The sequence below is a fragment of the Sinocyclocheilus grahami genome, unplaced genomic scaffold (genome assembly GCF_001515645.1).
Source record: "Sinocyclocheilus grahami isolate Dianchi unplaced genomic scaffold, SAMN03320097.WGS_v1.1 scaffold750.1, whole genome shotgun sequence".
Classification (NCBI taxonomy): Eukaryota; Metazoa; Chordata; class Actinopteri; order Cypriniformes; family Cyprinidae; genus Sinocyclocheilus; species Sinocyclocheilus grahami.
This window is the reverse complement of record NW_015505929.1, coordinates 478,601-498,019: the sequence shown is the minus strand read 5'-3', so window position 1 is coordinate 498,019 and position 19,419 is coordinate 478,601. Positions and strand designations below refer to the sequence as shown.

At 36.7% G+C, this 19,419-nt stretch overlaps 1 protein-coding gene across 10 annotated transcripts in view; it reads left to right on the top strand.

Moving 5' to 3' along the window:
* LOC107560985 (guanine nucleotide exchange factor DBS) overlaps positions 1–19,419 on the top strand; it is an 88,648-nt gene that overhangs the window by 22,084 nt on the left and 47,145 nt on the right. For all 10 annotated transcript variants that reach the window (XM_016245305.1, XM_016245306.1, XM_016245308.1 and 7 more), the window contains exons 2-4: positions 5,944–6,027; positions 9,693–9,807; positions 13,153–13,243. In XM_016245305.1, the coding sequence (XP_016100791.1) occupies positions 5,944–6,027; positions 9,693–9,807; positions 13,153–13,243 (290 nt within the window). The remainder of the gene's footprint in view (positions 1–5,943; positions 6,028–9,692; positions 9,808–13,152; positions 13,244–19,419) is intronic.

The window sequence follows — 19,419 nt, the reverse complement described above, 5'->3', positions numbered from 1 at the left end:
TTCTTATCAAAGTGATAAAATGTTGTGTACACCCTCCTGAAAGTTACAAAACAATAAAAAAAATTAAAATTTTTTTTTAAAAATAATAATAATTCTGGTGTAAGGTTAAGGCAAGTATTGATCAACAGGTAAGTATGTTGAACCAAAACTGTTAAAGGCAAGTCATTTCTTGATAATTAAGTGTTATATGGTCCACTGAATCATACTCGGACTTTATGCTGACAACAATGAAACCACTTGAGAGAGAACTGTCAAGAGATTTATTTCTTAGCATAAAAGAGGACAATGGTACAAGAGGAATACCAAATTATTGTTTTAAGTGTGAAAATATAGCTAAAGTAACACAGAAATAAAAAAAAACCATGGACTTGTGAAAAGGCCCCTGAAATAATCAGGTTTTCACTTTAAGCTTTCATTTAGTGATGAGTGAGTTTTTGCTAGAAAAAGAGCAGGAGAAACACTGTGAAAGTGTCTCAGAGCCGGCAAAAGCTGTGAAAAGAGTGACATTTTATCTCGCAGAGTAAGATGCAGCATGCAGAAGTGACATGCATGGTTGTTTATCCACACCAGAACTACCAACTGTAGCCAAAGCACCATAAACTCATTTAGCTTGTTCCAAGGCCCATATTTACAAAATATAGACTTCTGGGAATCCATACTCTGGTCTCATGAGAGCAATTCAATCATTTCGGATCTAACAGCATCCAAAATGTTCTTGTGTTGCTAGAGGAGGAGTACAGAGAGAAGTGCCTGGTTCCCATAGTGACATTCAGTGGTAGTAAAGCTCTTCTATAGGGATGTATGAGTGCTTAAGGTGTGAGGGAGTTGTACTTTATCAACGCTGTCATGAATTCACACACCACTGAGTGATGTAATACAAAAACCTGAAACTGAAGATGCTACCCTCTTCTCCTTCCCTGCATTGTTGGGCATTTTTTTAACATGACAATGAAGATATTCATTCTCCTGAGTTGAAAATCCTTCAGTGGACATGTATTTCACTCAATCTTAACACTCTTGAGCTGCTGTGAGAGATACCGTAGAGACGAGCTGAGCAACACTCCCCATTAAAGACCAGGGCATTCAAGGAGGTCGTCCTCCAGGAGTTAAACAGCACAGATGTGAAAATTTGTCATGAACTTGTACACTCAGTGCCAAGAAGTGTCAGAGCAGTGTACTTAAAGTTATGGAGGACATATTAAGTTCTAGAATATTACACTTGGTTGAATTAAATCTAGGTTGCACTCAATTCTGCAATCCTTCAAAAATTGGCTAAGTTTCTTATTTTCCAGATATTAATGGCATATATTTCTCTGTTTTTATTAAGAATGTTTAATACATTTCAATTTTGCCATCTTTCTATGAATTATATTAGTGATCATTAAGAAAATACATCTTTTATATTTAATCGGAGGGGGTGTACTCATTTATGTTGTGCACTGTGTAAATACACACACTTTACATTTTACTATATATATATATATATATATATATATATATTAGGGATGCATACTGGTATCGGTATCGGGCCGATACTGGTCTCCTGTACTCGTACTCGTTAAAATGCCCCGATACCAAACGCCGATACCACACAGCATGTGATAAGCGCCATATTCAAATAAAGAAACACCGACAACATACAGCAGAAAGGAGTTAAGGACTACTTCGAAGTATATGTATGCAATGAATATAATGTTAAACATTCAGTATTAACGCCAGTATTGCTGATGTGCGCAAGTTGATAAACAAAGCATGCTGAGTGGATTGAGCACGCGGCGGCGCAGATGCACGAGCTTGTCGAGTGAACATACCTTGATGCCCCGATACCAAACGCCGATACCACACAGCATGTGATAAGCGCCATATTCAAATAAAGAAACACCGACAACATACAGCAGAAAGGAGTTAAGGACTACTTCGAAGTATATGTATGCAATGAATATAATGTTAAACATTCAGTATTAACGCCAGTATTGCTGATGTGCGCAAGTTGATAAACAAAGCATGCTGAGTGGATTGAGCACGCGGCGGCGCAGATGCACGAGCTTGTCGAGTGAACATACCTTGCTTTCTCACAGACATCACTGGAAAGTTTGTAGTTCGGTCGGATGTGTCAAAAACAAGGAATTAAAGCAATGCACAAGTTACTTAACGGTAGGTAGGGAGAGAGAGAGAGAGCGCCCGCGCAATTCTGTTGTGTGATCTTTGATGTTCACTCACTTAGCACACGCATCATTTGGATTAAAACTAACTCGTAAAAATAAAACCATTCATGGGGCATTCACTATAAACATAATTTATTTTCAACCTTAGGCATACACGACTTTCTGGCGAAAGTGAAACTAACAGCCGGTGTGAAATGCGCTAGGCTGTACTACTTGTCCCTCTCATTCTGCATCAGTACAAATACCTGCACGTGTTGCGCGTGTTTTGCTTGCTTCATGAGCATTTCTGCATTATATGAGTGGTTTTGGAATATAAATCGCAGCACGTTTCAGATGAAAAAATGCAACTTCTATTTCTGAAAATATCAGTTAGGAGATTTATAATGAGTGGTTCCCTGCATTATTACAGCAAAGCGCATGATTACAGTACTAAGCCGCTGCAGTGGAGCAGCTCTAATGCTATTAAATTAAAGATGATGTACCATAGAGCAAAAAAATGAACAGTGAAAGTAACAAAAACTTGTAAAATACATTTTAATGGACATAATTAAGTGTGAAAATAACCGAAGGATATACAGTGAAACCAAAAATGATTCAGAGACCAGATATCATTTTTGATATCTTTTAACTAGTGGGTGCAGGACACTATAGTTCATTTATGTAAGTGAGGTTAGCAAAATAAAGTGAACTGTGACATATCATACCCAAAATTTCTTCATACAGTGGACTACCAGTAAAATTGATAGAAATTTGGGTCGCCCAGTGGTCCAAAGTCCTCTTTTCAGACGAGAGCAAGTTTTGTAAGTAATTAGTAAGTAATCTACCCAACTCTGGATGTGTGTGTATTTGCTGCTTACTTGCTAGTTTTAAAACTGTAAAAAAAATCTGTAAGGCATTTGAGTTTGTTCTTTACTGTGGATATTTTCACAGATGAAGGGGTATCTGGCATTGCTCTGTGTCTGTGTCATGTGCCCTGTAGTCGTGACTACATTCACAATGTAATGCCTCTCATACCTAATTGCTTAAATGCATAATAGTGTTTGAAATACAATCCAATTTGGAACACAGAGGAACTTGTCATGGAGTGCCTGGCCATAAATTCCCTCGACTTGTTTGTTTTTTTGGGGGGGTTTTTTTGTGGTTTTTTTAAGTCAGTCTATTTTTATTATTTAGCTCCTATCAAATGGTATCTTTGTGATGTTGGAGAACCTGTAGAATGAACCCTTATAGCCTGAAGCAACAAATTATGAATATATGAACTTTAGTAGTACAAATATCCTTTACCTGAATGTCTCTAAAGCTTAACTGCAAATCTTTCAGTGCCAGAATCTTCGCTTAACCTCACAAGCTCAGTTTTTACCTGGGCTGTGGCAGCTGTCTCTGAAGTCACGCGACACTCTTACTGAGGGTCACTGAGATCAGAAATCCTACAGTGATCTTAATCTAAATGTGGTCTGCGATCAGTGCAACATGCCAGACTTTTACCAGCTCCCTGTCTGTGTTACCAGGGTAGATAAAGGATTAACAGCTCTCGCTTTATCTGCAAGCATCTGTCTTTTGCTCATCGTGGCCATGGCGGGGTGTTGGGAACGGTGAAAACAGGTGCTCGTCTGTGATCAGTGACGTCGGGAGTGGAGCGGTGGGAAAGGAAGAGGAGTGTTTTGATCAGTTGATCAGTATAGCAAGTCATTGACCTTTTGGGGGCTGAACTTTAAAGTTCATGGTAGTGTGCTTATATGGGCCAACAATTGAAGGCTCTGAGAAATGCTGAACCTTTATTTAAAGAGCATGCACAATATCATTGAACTTTACAGAAACTTAATAACAGGGTGAGCAGCCAGAGTGTTTTTCTGTAATGTTGTAATAGGTCTTACGTCACTGTCCATCTGACTTCAAAGAGGCCTTATCTTCTCCTAAAGGCTTCTCCACTGTACTCCACAGCTTTCAAAGAAGGGCATTTCCTGTGTGAGGAGATTAGATTAGTTTATCGCTTTGTCAAATGTGCTGATTCTTATAGACAATATAGCATAACATTATAATCAAAAGTAACTTGTAATAGAAATTACAGTAAGGATGAGAGTGTTGATGGGTAGAGTGCATCACAGCCCAAAATTAACACATGGCAAGTGTCAGATGTGAGTAAAAATGGGTTTTGGGAAGCAAATAAAACATTTGTTACTTTCATTTGGAATTGCAATGTTAGATTTAAGATTAATTATAGTAACATTGAATAATTTAATTAAAATGAATGCTTTAAATACTTATGAATTTTTTATAATATATATTATTTTAATTAATTTCATGTTTTGACCTGTGATACCATGATACATGATACATTTTTTACAAGTTCAAAATCATTTGTTTGTTGTGTTTTGTTTTGTTTTATTCTGTTTGTTTTGAGTTGTTTGCTTTTTTGTTATTGTTTTATTTCATTTGTTTTGCTTGATATTGTAGTAATTGCATTTGTTCTGTTTTGTTCATTTTATTTGTTTTGTTGATTTGCTTTTGTTTGGTTTGGTTTTGTTTGTTGTATGTTTTGCTCGTTTTCTTTCATGTTTCATTTGTTGTGTTGTGTTGCTTCATTTGCTTTTGTTTGGTTTGGTTTTTGTTTTTTTAGTTTGCTTTTGATTATTTGTTTGATTTGGTTTTTTTTGTTTGGTTTTAGTTAGTTTCATTTGTTTTGTTTCTGTTTTGTTTAATTTAATTTTGTTTGGTGTTTGTTTCATCTGTTTTGTTTTTTAATCGAATCGAATTGAATTGAATTGCAGGCATGGCATGGCAAAAGCCACAGGTGTGGCTAGAGCAGCAAAAGCCATCCTACCCTGCATGTTGACGAACCAGATGGTCTTTTGCACAGATGAATGTGGTCTTCTGTTGGTACCCAGATGGGGGGATTTTATCAGAATTTGTCTTGTTTACTTTCTAACATTTGTACAGTACAAACCTACAGTCCAATGAGTTTCTATAAAGCTTCTGCAGCAAAACTAATGGAAAAATAAATTTAATGATGAAATCCGTAAGCCCACTCACAGTACTGTGAGTTGAATGTTTATCTGTGACCTACTTAAATACTCAGCTCTTGCTGAGTTCAAGAGCTCTAATTCAGATTTCTTAAGGTCCCAAGCATCTAGGTAACAGCAGGAAAGACAGATGAAAGTATGTATGGCTGTTTCCAACTGTTGCTTTATCCTTGCTGATAGGCACTGTGCCAGACATTTGTCATGGTGGATCATGTGTTCTGGGTTTGTTTTGGATTCATCTGTTCACAGTGGGCTGATTCACCTTTATTCAGACCAACATGTGTTCAGATTCTGACCTGCACCATGAGAACATATCTAAAAGTCATATAGTCTGGCTCTGAGCGTGAGAGACATGTGCTGCACCACAGCAGTGACTCATACACACACCGCAGCGGCTGAAGACTCTCAAAAGCTGCTTACAATAATCCATCATCTCCGGATGCACTGAGAAAATACTTTATCTTCCTCTTTTCTCTGTTTTCACCTTCTCGTCTCCATCCATCCAACCAACTTCTCTTCCATCTTAAATGCATTCAAACACTCTTCCATCCAATCTCATCTACATCCATTCATCCAGCTGCTCTTCTCAGACTCTGATCAGAACCATGCCATCTGCACCATAACCTAGAAGCACATATGTGTCACTGTGTGTCAATTAAATTGTGTGGTATAACCATAAACATTAACATGGGAAACACATTTTTTTTTGCTTATTTATGGTAAAATGTTTATTAACTAAATCTCTGTTTCTCAAACAGATGAGATTATGCAGCAGGAGAGCAGTCCTCTGTATGCTGCAGACATCAGCCCAGACCTCAGGAAACAATTCGCCTTCCTGTCAGGTGAGTCTCCTACACAATCAATCCCAGAATGCTTTGCCAATAAAGACTGTGCTCACTATGAGAGATTCTGAAAGCTTCATCAGATTGATCATCATTAAATAAGTTTAGATGTACAACAAAACATAATTAGGACGTCATTATCACCTTTACGTGAAGAACACAATTTTATGCATTTACATAACTTTTTTTCCCCCGTGTTGGAAAGAAGTCTCATATCTTTACCAAGGTTGCATTTATTTGAGCAAAAACACCGTAAAAATAGTAATATTATTACAATTCAAAATACTTGGTTTCTAATTTAATATATTTTAAAATGTAATTTATTCCTGTGATGCAAAGCTTTATTTTTTAGCATCATGATCCTTCAGAAATCAGTCTAATATACTGATTTGCTTCTGCTTATCAATATTGAAAACAGTTGTGCTGCTTAATAATTTTGTGGAAACTGTGATACATTTTTTTTCAGGATTCCTTAAAAAATATTTGAAATATAAATCTGTTGTAACATTATTAAATGTTTTACTTTTGCTTTTGGTCAATTTAATGCATCCTTGCAGAATAAAGGTATTAATTTAAAATCATACTGACCCCAAATTTTTGAAAAACAGTATGCATGTTCAATGTTAAAATGTATTCACTTCCTGTAGTTCCATGTTATTAAGCGTAATTGTGTAAAAAAAAAAAGTGCATGTAAAAACTCAATGCTGACATTCTCATTCACTCCGCTGTTTCTAGTGCAAATGTGTCCGCTACAGGAAGTGAATACCTCACTTAATCACTGATCTAATGAACTATATGTATAGCGTTTTGACAGTATCATGAGTATGATTTGTCCTGTTTCACATGTGCCGTGTGAGTCAGAAGTGAATATGTGACAGATTATGTATAAACGTTTGCTTTCACAGCGTCAACAGCAGATTCATTCAGAACGTGCACAGATTCCACATAAACACCCAGTCACTTAATAACACTCCAGAAACTCTCTCCAGTCTCCGTAAATAACCCAGTTAGGGCTCGGCTCAGGTTGCCCAGGATAACACCTGACTGGAGGAAGCCTCTTAATTATTTAGTGTTGCCATGACGATGCGCTTGACGTGCTTTGCGAGGATATTTGATTGACAGTTAGGCTGTGTGTGAGGTCTATAGAAGAGCTTTATAGTGAATAAGAGGATTAGATTGGGATTCAGGTTTTCTATAAAAAAAACAACTCATGCCTTCATTGCATCAGAGAGTCTCTGAATATTTACAAACGTAACTCTGAACTCATGCATTATACATGCCATGAAACATTTACAACAATACTGCTAGAAGAGTGAACAGCCAAGTTGCATCATTGAAGAAACAAGGATATTCAAATAAAAAGAAAAAAAAGATTAGCATTGCACTTCTGGTTTCTGTTAACTGATGGCCTTGTGACTTCAAAAAAACTGCTTCCTATTCCCAATTTTGTATGACACGATGTGGAGTGATGCCCATTTTATTCTGTTGTCTGAATTTTTAGTGGACAATTTGTTTCCCTTTTTTGGGGAAAAATGTGTTACTCTATAAAAAGCATTTATAGAGTATAGCTGATGTACTCATTGCACTTCTTGCAATATGGAAAGCTTCAAATATTGTCCAAATAGTTTTTGCTTCAAAGATTTGCTCCCTCATTTGTGTTAGCTTCATCCCAGTATAGAGCATTCACTATTTAGTGCCACATGAATAATTGAGCGATTGCTTATGCATTGTGTGTGTATGTATGTCCATGTAGCATATGCACTGATTTTATTTCTGTGTGTTTGTTGCCATGTTGAACATGTTGCTCTGGTCTCATGCCCCAGTTCTCCACCTAGATTTAATGACAGACCTCCACTGCTAGACGCTCCTTCTGTTTTTTTCATGTTTTCATTTCCTTTTTGCTCTTTTAGTCTTATTTTCTTTTCTGGTCCTACTTTTTTCCCTCCCAGATGGCTGCAGAGGCCTGTGTCTGATATTATCATTATCATACAGGGTGTGTGTGTGTGTGTGTCTGATGGAAACACCGGAAACTAAAGTCACCCAGTTGGTGAGATTGGGATGAAAGCCCTTGGTGGAGTGTTTTTATCTCATTTCTGTTAATGTTGTCCATGTTCTAGATTTCTTGGGTCTGTATTTGTGTTCTGATTGTACTTTTTTTCTACTACATTCTATTCTATTTCCCGTCTGTTAATTTAGTTTATACCATTCAGCTCTATTCTTCTGTATTTAACAATGTTTTGCTTCATTCTACTATTCTACTGCTGTTTTTACTGTTCAACTCTAATATACTCCATTATCCTATATTCTACTTCATTCTACTGTTCTACCCATATACTGCCATTCTACTCTATTCAGCTCTAGTGTACTCTATTTTGCTATATTTTACTCTGTTATATTCCATTCTACTCAACTGTATTGCTCTGTTCTACATGTTTACACTCCATTGTACTCTACTCTTGTTCTTCTCTTATACTCCATTCTTCTGTTTAACTCTAATATACTCAATTCTACTAAATCCCTATTCTACCCTTTTATGCTCAAGTCAACTCTAATATACTAAATTTTACTATATTCAAATTAATTTAAATCTTTTTTTTTTTGTATGGTGTGTCTGTTTGTTGAAGATGATGAATGACTCTTCACCTTTTGGATTGCATGTTGTAGTATAATGTTGCAGAGTGACCCTCTCTCTCTCTCTCTCTCTCTCTCTCTCTCTCTCTCTCTCTCTCTCTCTCTCTCTCTCTCTCTCTCTCTCTCTCTCTCTCTCTCTCTCTCTCTCTCTCTCTCTCTCTCTCTCTCTCTCTCTCTCTCTCTCTCTCTCTCTCTCTCTCTCACCTGGTCCAGATGGACTGGAGCTCTTTGGGTTTGCCCTACTGATGGTTACAAATGCAACAGCAGTGTCCTTTTCATCTTGTGTGTGTGTGTGTGTGTGTGTGTGTGTGTGACAGTGACAGTCATAGAGGTGTTAATATGAGTGAGCTCTGCAGTGGATCCGTCCTGCTCTATTAATCACAGAGTGTCGTAGCATCCAAATACACACACGGTCACATGACCTCTGTCACTGCACCAAACATGTCCTTCTTCCTCTTTCCCTTTCTGTCTTTCTCTTTCTCACTCACACACAGACTATATCTGTAGCCCCAGTAATGATTAATATGATGTTTATCTCTCTGTGTTTTCGAATGGTCTCATCTGTATTTGTAAGGCAAAGCTCAATGACAGGAAAAGAGGAGATTTGAAGGTTTTGTCCTCATGCCGTTGCATTGTGCCCTTGATTTTGCCTCATGTCCTTGATGCATCTATGCAGTTGGTAATAGCTACAATCATTCTTCTGTGAATGTACGCAGTCTCTGTCTTTCTCGGTGTAAGCTGTAAATGGGAAGCTGTAGAAGTGCCCTCTTGTGGGTAGAAGACTTTTTAAATGCAGAAGTGCTGCTGGATTATTATATTTCCTGATCAGTCTGACTGTAAACTATTTCAGATTAGTTCAGGAGTTTACTGCAGCTTCAAGGTCACTGGTTATAGACAATTCTCCCTCTGAATATGCAGGGTTTCATAACTTATATGCATCACAGGGCTTAACAGAATAAAATTGTGATTCGTTTTCATACTGCATCTTAAACAGAATTGCTAACAGCTGCCTTCTTCCAAATCTGCATTTCCAGGTGGCCGAGGACCGAATGGCAGCCCCATCATTATATTCCCAGAGTACCCGGCGTTTGGTGAGCTGGAGGAACAGGAGTTTCTCAACGTCCTGACGTACCTGACTAGCATTCCCAGGTGAGAAAATGGGAGGTGGAAGGATCAGTCATTACCAGCACTTAAAAAAAAAAAAAAAGTAACCAGGGTCTTTGATCAGGGCATTTGAAAATGTTTTTCTCCCAAACCTGGAAAAGTCCTTATTTATTGGCTAGATGCTTTTTGTGTGTGCTTACAAAGTAGATGTGCATGCAAACCGGTGTGATAACATCAGTCTGTCCATTGATGCTGTTATTGGAAACGTGTAATTCAATCTATTAATTCCAAAAATTGCATCCTGACTAGTGCTGTCAAACGATTAATCGCATTCCAAAAATAGTTTTTGTTTACATAATATATGTGTGTGTACTTTGTATATTTATTATGTAAATATAAATAAACACATGCATGTATATATTTATGAAAAATTGTACATTTATATATTAAATATATAAATTATATGAATATAAATATATACATGTAAATACACAATATAAAGTATATGCTGTATGTGTGTGTATTTATACAGTATATACATAATAAATATACACAATACACCCATATATTATGTAAACAAAAACCGTTATTTTGGATGCGATTAATCGTTTTATAGCACTAATCCTGACATATAAATACACTCCAATCTCTGTAACATGATTTAAAATCCAGCGTTGATGAGTGACTGGAAATGTCATGAAAGTTCATTGGTCAAAAAATGTGGTAACACTTAGTAAAGCCTATCTGAAACTATTTTTGTTTAACAATAGAAAACATCGTATGTATTTGATTTATGATGACATCATCTTTATTTAGTCACATCACTGCACTGTTGATGATAAACTACTGGTAGATGAGAAATATTTTTGGTGGGGTTGTTTTATTTCTTGAATTGGACCGTAGAGGGCACTCTAATGCTTTCCCATTGCAGCACATCATGCTGTTTGCAATTCAATGAATTTGAGTCATGACTGCCTGCTTGCTTGTGTGTGTGTGTGTGTGTGTGTGTGTGTGTGTGTGACTGCTACCTCATTAATATTCATCATACATATTAAATTAGAATGTGTAATTATGTACATGATTAACAAGGTGATCCTAATGCCCCTTGTTTTACATATGCATTCTTAGTTTGTGAGTAATTTGAATACATGATTTTCTCAGGGAAGTACATTATTATTGACCCGAAGATGCCTTCATATCAATAAATAACCTAGAGATGTTCTTTGCATGTATATCATTTAATTTTTTTTATGTTAATCCCTGTGAAAGTTCACTGGTGCATTGGTGTATTTGCTGATCCTGTGAAATCCTCTTTAATTGAACAGCCCTTGTTAATATTCTAATGAAAGTGGGATTCTGGTCCTTTCCATCACACACACTCTCTCCACCTCTTGTTTCCACATTATTCCCATGAGAAACCGAGAGAGAGGGGGTGATTGAGTAATTAGATAGATTTCTTCATGCTGAAAATGGCTGATGGGGTTTTAATTTAGTTCTGATTTGGTAAATGAAAGGAGTTCAGGAGCAAAATACAGCAGCTCATGGACTAAAGGGGCGAAAGTCATGAAACCCCCTTAAGAATGTGTCCTAGTCATATTATAACACAAAAGAAAAAGAAATGGGAGAATTACTATACTACTTTGCTTAAAACCATAAAGATATTTTGCATTGTGACATTAAGTACATTTAGCCACAAAATTCAAATTCTTATAATGAAAACTAATTCTCATACTGTAATGCAAAGTAAAAATATATAATAAAATAAAAATGTAAAAACTACCTAGAATTAAGATTAATAGATGGATGAATGGATGGATGGATGGATGGATGGATAGGTATTGAGTGAAATATGACCTCAATATGTGTTTGTAAAATTTGAAATCATTATTCAAAGATTCATTTGTAAGCAAGACGTGGTCCTGAATTTGTTTTGTGGTTTCTAATAAAACATCTACAATGTTAAATGTAATATTATTAAATATTTGCAATTTACAGTCAAACACAAATATCCTGAGGTTATGTTTTTGTAACAGTGAAAATGCAAATGTGCTGTATTAAATAAATCTTCATCCCATCTAGTATATGGAAAAATTTTAAATATTACTTTGCAGTCTTAACACAATGCACTAACAACAGAGAACAATAATTAAAAACTTTATTAGACTAAGCACCAGTATGACCATAAATCATGTGTAGTGAACCACCCGATGGCTTTGAATGGAAGGTTAAAATTGCAGTGATGATTGTAATCAGATTTTTTATCTTTATTACTGATGAACATTCAAGGTCATTAGTCAATGTGTCAATGCAGATCTGCACCAGGGCTTTGTCAGCTGATAAGACCCCTGCATCGCTCTCCTTTGCTTCCTCCTCCTGCCCTCCGATGTGAAAGGAGCGGAGAACAAACATTCCTGAGAAAAACAGCCGGAGGCTGAGAGGGGGGAATAGGAGGTGGGATTGAGAGCAGAGAAAAGGGACGGGAGTGTGAAATTTGGTGGAAAAGGCGGGAGCCAGAAAAAGTGACACACAATCTGTGTGTCACTGTAATGGCGGCAGATTTGATACACAAGTATCTGCAGTGCCAGTTTCTAGAAGGAGGAGCTTTCATTATCAATCAGCACCTATCTCCCGCCCACATTCCATATTAGCAGTTCAAGAGCCCAGCTGTCCGTCAGCTCTCTCCTGAGCTCTGATTGGTTGAGAGGGAGCACCTGATGCTGCACGATTGGTCGCTGTAGAGGGGGAGGCAAAATGTAGCTGCTCTCCCAGTCTGTGCCTACGGTGGCACTCATTCAAATGGAACCATAAACAGAGGGGCTGTAAGCAAAGGTGCATTGAAGGGAAGAAAGAAACGGAGGGGAAGCCATCTGTGTACACTGAAATCTGCTGAAGGACGCCTGGAATATCAGCATTCGGGGTGGATTCTGCACATTCATGCTTTGTTTGTTTTTTAATATCAGGAGTATGTAATTGGATTTTTCTGCTGCCTCAGTCATCATAAAACAGCTTGATACTGCTGGTGCAGAGAGCTGCCGTTTTGTACGGTGATGGACATAGCAACCAGCTCAGCATCTCTGCGCTACGTTACCACGATTGCATTCTGGGCTAGTGCATTTCAACGTACGTCTGTGGGTTTTAATTTGCATTTGGACATGTTATGCATTCATCTTGTCTGTCGGGGCAAATGCAGATGTGTATGTGTGGATAAAATAATGGTTTGCAATGCACCGTGTGCTGGTTACTTTGTCAGTCTGATGTTGGTTAGTTAGTAGAAAACTGCTTAATGATGACTTTAGGGTATGTGACATCTTCAGTATCTCAATGTTTATGATTTGTGTGTGTGTGTGTGTGCGTTTCCTGCCATGGTGATGGTGTCTCTCTGATTTTCAGTCTCCGCTCAACGGGGGTCGGCTTCATCCTGGTCATTGACCGGCGGCAAGACAGATGGGCATCAGTGAAGGGGACGCTGCTGCGGATCGCGGTGAGCCCTCAGTGTGTGTGTGTGTGTGAGAGAGCGAGAGAGAGAGAAGAAAAATAGTATGTGAAAGTGGTTAAATGTGTATATTGTGATAGGGAACATTATAATTTATATTTAAAGGGGTAGATTACCCAAAAATGATAATTGTCTTTATTTACTCTCCTTGATGTAATTTTGAACCTGTTTGAAATAAGTGTTTATTATGCAGATACAATGAAAGTCAATGGTGTTTGACTACCAGTTGGTAATTTATGGGGGAAAATGCGCTTCAAATATCTTGTTTTGTGTTGCAGAGAAATCATATACACTCTTAAGATAAAGGATCTTTATTGGCATCTATGGTGTGTGTGTAAGAACAAAAATAGTGTGCATGTGCTTAAATATGTATATTGTGTTAAATTTAAAGGGATAGATTACCCCAAAAAAATTAAAATTGTCATTATTTACTATCCTTGATGTAATGCTTATGTGGATCTCTGTGCTTTGTTGGTTTTTCTATACAATGAAATTCAATGGGGTCCAATGTAGTTTGGCTCCCAGTTGACAATTTATGGAAAGAAGTGTGCTTCAAATATCTTGTTTTGTCTTGTACCGAAGAAAGCAAGTCATATACACTCTCTTTATTGGCATCTGTGCTTCCACAAAGAACATTTTCATTAATGGAATCTTTCCATTCCACAAATTGTTCTTTATATTGGAAAAGATTATTTTGAGAACTGTTCACTAAACGATTCTTTGGGGACCCAAAAATGGTTCTTCTATGGCATTGCTGTGAAAAAAAACCTTTTGGAACCTTGGTTTTGTTTTTGGAAAGACGTAAGAGTAAGTAAATGATGTCAGAATGTTCATTTTGGGGTGAACTTTCCCTTTAAGAGAACATTTTAAGATGAAATCGTTTTGTGTATCTGTATGAATAAGGAAACTTTTGCGTGTGCGTCTGTGTGTTGTTTTTTCCATGCACGCTGTAAGAAGAATAGGAGCTGACAGGCAGGTGCCTTTGGCTATATGAGTGGATTAGTCAGAATTTCCGCTTTGTTCCAAGTCGGAGGGCATCTAAAACAAGGCCCTCAGTTCTTTTCATAGAAACCCTAAATATTTAATCCACCACAGAGACGTCTAGCGAACCACAGCACGTCCACATGAGTATAAACCCAGCACACTGAAAGCACAAATGTTGTTGAAGTTATGTTTAATGAACAATAGCAGCAACAACAGCTGCAATCTTTGTCCGTTCTTGTCTTCAGCTTGTTTTGAGTGTGGCCTGTAGTGATCATGAGTGCTTTTATGCTTGCGGTGAACTCTTCAGACTATCAACAAGTGTGGTGGCCGCAGGGGGTTTGTTAAAGATGTGAGTGTGTGTATGATGGTCAGTAGGGGAGAGGTCACTGGGCTAATCAGATTAACATTGTTTAATTAGGTCAGCACTCAAAAACACCACTTGAGTCAAATCAGTGATCAAGATGATGGCTAACTTGTGCTTCACTGCTTTACCAAACGAGGACAAAATGTGGTAACTAAAATGAAAACAATTTTGGAATTGAGTTTTTGAATTTTGTCAAACTGAGCAAAGTGAGTACTGATTTTGGTCTTAACTGTGTAGTTGTCTTTGCATAGCAGAAATTATAAAAAGAACATACTTTTGTAGTTTCATTATTGTTAGTGTCATTGTTGGCACTATTTATTAACTTTATTGTGTTTAATACAGCAGTTGGAGACAGTTGATGCCCAAAATGTGTGCAAATTTAGTGTGTGCTAGTGTGTTGTGAGGATTGTAGGCTTTGAGGACGTAGAGGTGAACATAAGATATTTAATGGCTCTTTACCTGATATGTGTCATTTCATACTGCACTGAGACTGTAAGTTTCACTAGTATAAATGTTTTAAATTGGGGGGGGGAAATGTATTCTTTTTTTTCTCTCTCTTTTCTTATGCTTATTAAGGCTGCATTTATTTGATCAAAAATACACTAATATTGTTAAATATTGCAGTTTAAGGTATTTTAATATATTTTACATTGTAATTTATTAAAAATGCTGAATTTTTCAGCATCATTACTCATTACATAACATTACAGAAATCATTCTAATTTGCTGATTGGCAGCTGAAGAAACATTTCTTATTATTATCAATGTTGAAAACAGTTGTGCTGCTTAATATTTTTGTGACTTTTTTTTTTGTAACATTGTAAATGTTGTTACTGTCACTTTTGATCAATTTAATGCATCCTTGTTGGATTAAAGTATTAATTTCTTTGTGTTTCTAAAGTGTTACTGACACCAAACATTTTAATTTTTTTTATACGTTAAATAAAATGTTCATATGAAACTTAGTTTTGTTTTGTAAACACAGCCCACTTAACTGATAACCTGAGTGGCTTTAGGAGACTAAATGAATTATTCACTTAATTCAGGTCACTCTTACATTAGTGTCCATTTAATAGTGTAATAATTACTGTAAGCACTAAGTAATAGTAATGACTAGCATGCACTTAATATTTAATTGTCATTGAATAGTCTGTAGATGCTTACTGTAACATGGTGACTGTATGTTAAAGTGCTCTAACACATGTCAGCCAATTATTGTGACAACCAAACTCTTTCTGAATAACAGACTTTGGTGTTTTAGTGACATCCGATCTATTAAAGAGTGCACATGATTCTATTGTATAGACTGTTTTACTGTGCTGTTTGTGTGTTGATGATGGAGAGGTTTATTCTGATACCCTACAAACCTACTTTAGTTTAGAAGAATGATGCCACACTCCAGGATTTTCTTGCACCTGAAGAAGAGAGGGGAATTTTTCTTTGTTTCATAGCCATAATGAGATGGAGGTTTGACAGTAATGAAAAAACAGGATTATCATTCTTCCTTTGCCTCATGTCCTTCTTTCTTGCTCTTCATTTTACTTCCAACCTTCCAGCCAACTGCATTTCATATTACCTTAATGTTTGCAGGTAAACAGAGTACAGCATGGCAAGAATCTCCACAAAAAAAAAGATCAACATTGAAAATAATAAGAAATGTTTCTAGAGTAGCAAATCAGCATATTAGATTGAGTTTTGAGGAATCATGTGACACTGAAGACTGGAGTACTGAAAATTCAGCTTTGCATCACAGTAGTAAATTATAATTTAAATATAAAAAATAGAAACCAGTTATTTTAAATTGTAATAATATTTCACAATGTTACTGCTTTATTGTATTACTGATCGAATACATGCTGCCTTGGTAACCTTTCAAAAACATTTAAAAAATGTTGAACTGTAATGTAACTCAATAGTCAATTAAAACAAATATATTCATTTGATTATTGTAAATCACGTGACCAGAAAAAAGTTTAAACTTTTACCCTGCTGTACCTTATTGTTTTCTGTGGATACAGTAGTTTCTCTCTCACTCCTCTTTTTCCTTTCTTCTCATTCACTCTCTCTCTGCTCTGCATTTCATATTACCTTAATGTTTGCAGGTAAACAGAGTACAGCATGGCAAGAATCTCCACAAAAAAAAAAGATCAACATTGAAAATAATAAGAAATGTTTCTAGAGTAGCAAATCAGCATATTAGATTGAGTTTTGAGGAATCATGTGACACTGAAGACTGGAGTACTGAAAATTCAGCTTTGCATCACAGTAGTAAATTATAATTTAAATATAAAAAATAGAAACCAGTTATTTTAAATTGTAATAATATTTCACAATATTACTGCTTTATTGTATTACTGATCGAATACATGCTGCCTTGGTAACCTTTCAAAAACATTAAAAAAATGTTGAACTGTAATGTAACTCAATAGTCAATTAAAACAAATATATTCATTTGATTATTGTAAATCACGTGACCAGAAAAAAAATGTGCATTTTTTTAAAGTAAACTTTTACCCTGCTGTACCTTATTGTTTTCTGTGGATACAGTAGTTTCTCTCTCACTCCCCTTTTTCCTTTCTTCTCATTCACTCTCTCTCTGCTCACGCACACACACACACACACACACACACTGGCACACACAAGCACGTTTACTCCTTTCTTTCTTTCTTTCTCTATCCTCCGTCACAGCACATATGGCTGATCGGTAATGGTTATCAGCAGTGCAGCTGGTGTGGAACGGCTGGAGGAGATTTTCCTACACGTGTCTGAAATCAAAACAAAAATGCAAAGTCCCAGTAACATCATACACATTAACCATTGTGTGCTGTGGTCTTTATAGGTCATATACAAAAAAAATGAAGCTGCTTTACAAATTAAGAACAATAAGACATTTATATCTCATGGAGGAAATGTTGATTTCTATGTGTGCTTGTGCTCCGTGTTAGATTGGTTAATGATGTCTTTAATGTATTTCATTTAGGGCATAATTACAAGTGTGTTCATCAGTTTCTTCATTTCTGTTTAACATGGAACAAATTCCCTTGTGCACACTCTCAATATTGTTTTTGTTATTAGAAATGGTACTATTAATTGATTTGCATTTAGATTTGTGCAATTCTGTGTGTTCTACAACATGCACCAGTGAACAAAGAAGTCTGACGGAACTAGTCTCCGTATGGCCCAATCTAATTCACTTTAGGAAATTTTAATGTGTGCTAATGCATGCTAATGTATGATAATTGGGCACAGATAAACATCTTCCCCAATGTAGCTAAATTGAAATATTGCACTATCCATTGAATATTTGCGATGGATGACCAGTGACCCCCCGCCCACACACACATACAAATAAATATTGTACATTTTTATTTTTTGCATGTTTGTCCATATAAGTATCTCATGATCATACACTTCTTAAAACTCACATTTTATGTAAAAAAAATGTTTTTTAATTAAATGTAAATGTGATTTGGTTTTACTAAGAGGCATATCTACAGCATAAATCGTCTAATTATTGTTTCCACAATGATTCATAAATAAATCGAGACTCTAAACAGCAGACGAGTCAACAGAACACGTTTAATATGCTCCTCCCTCTCATTTCATCTCGCACTTCAGCCTGCAGACCAAACAGCTGTTTAAATGTCTTTTGTTATGGTGCCGTTATTTTTTACTGCTGCTTAATATTTCCTTTCTTTGACCTGAAAGCATTGATGGCCATCTCCCTTCTGTGCTCTCTGAGACGTCTCAAGGGAGGTTGTTAAGAGGCTCGTGTGTTTAAAGACAGGATAGTGTCTGCTCAATGACATCTGCTGTGAAAGGATAGAAAGCATCCATATACATTTTTACCCTATGGGTAGAGTCTTTGATGTGTCCTTCTCTTAGACTTTATGGGGAAAATGTATATATGGATCAGTTTTTATGGACACTCAGAAGCATCTAAAAATAAAGGTTCCAAAAGGAGGTTTTGGCAGCAACAACCCATAGAAGAACAATTTTTGTTTCCTCAAAGAACCTTTCAGTGAATAGTTCTTAAAAGAACTGCTTTATTCCATCTGTGTTTTCCCTTGGCGCTCACTCACTCCATCAGTGTCTGGGACACACCTCATTGGGTTCCTCAAGTCCATCCACAGTTATTAATAGTGAAGCATGCTGATGAGGAGGCGTTTCACCTGTGACTCTGAGCTGTACATAACAGTGATGTTCACACAGGGCATGAGGGTAGTCCTAAGGTGAGAAATGAAAGGTGAAAGGTCACCGAGATAAGCATCAGGGACACTGGGATTCAAATCCCTTGCTATTTATTGGAATGTTTCTATTTTGGTTGGAAATAATAAGCCTTGATGAGTTAGCGTTGTATTTCTCTGTTGTGTGCCTCATTTTACTATCCAATTTAAAGTAATGGAATTGTGTGTATTGAATTAGGAAATGCAGTGAGTGTATGGACTGGAGATGTGCGTGTATGTGTATGTGTGTGTGTGTGTGTGTGTGTGTGTGTGTGTGTTAATTGAATTCCTCGTGCCACGTGTCTGATTAGTCTGTGGTATATCAGTGCAGTGGCAGCTGCTCCCTAGAGACACAGTTTCTCTACCTCCTCACACACACACACACACACACACACACACACACACACACGGCTTTCCCAGGAGAACACTGAGTTACACCCCCCATAAATGCACATAGTAATTCCTTTCTTCGTCTCACACTTGTTCTCACTCTTGATATCCTGTAATATCCCTGTTCCATTTCTGGAGTGTGACGAGTTGTGTGTTTATTAGTGATGTTATTCTTGATATTTTGGCTGTTTATATATATA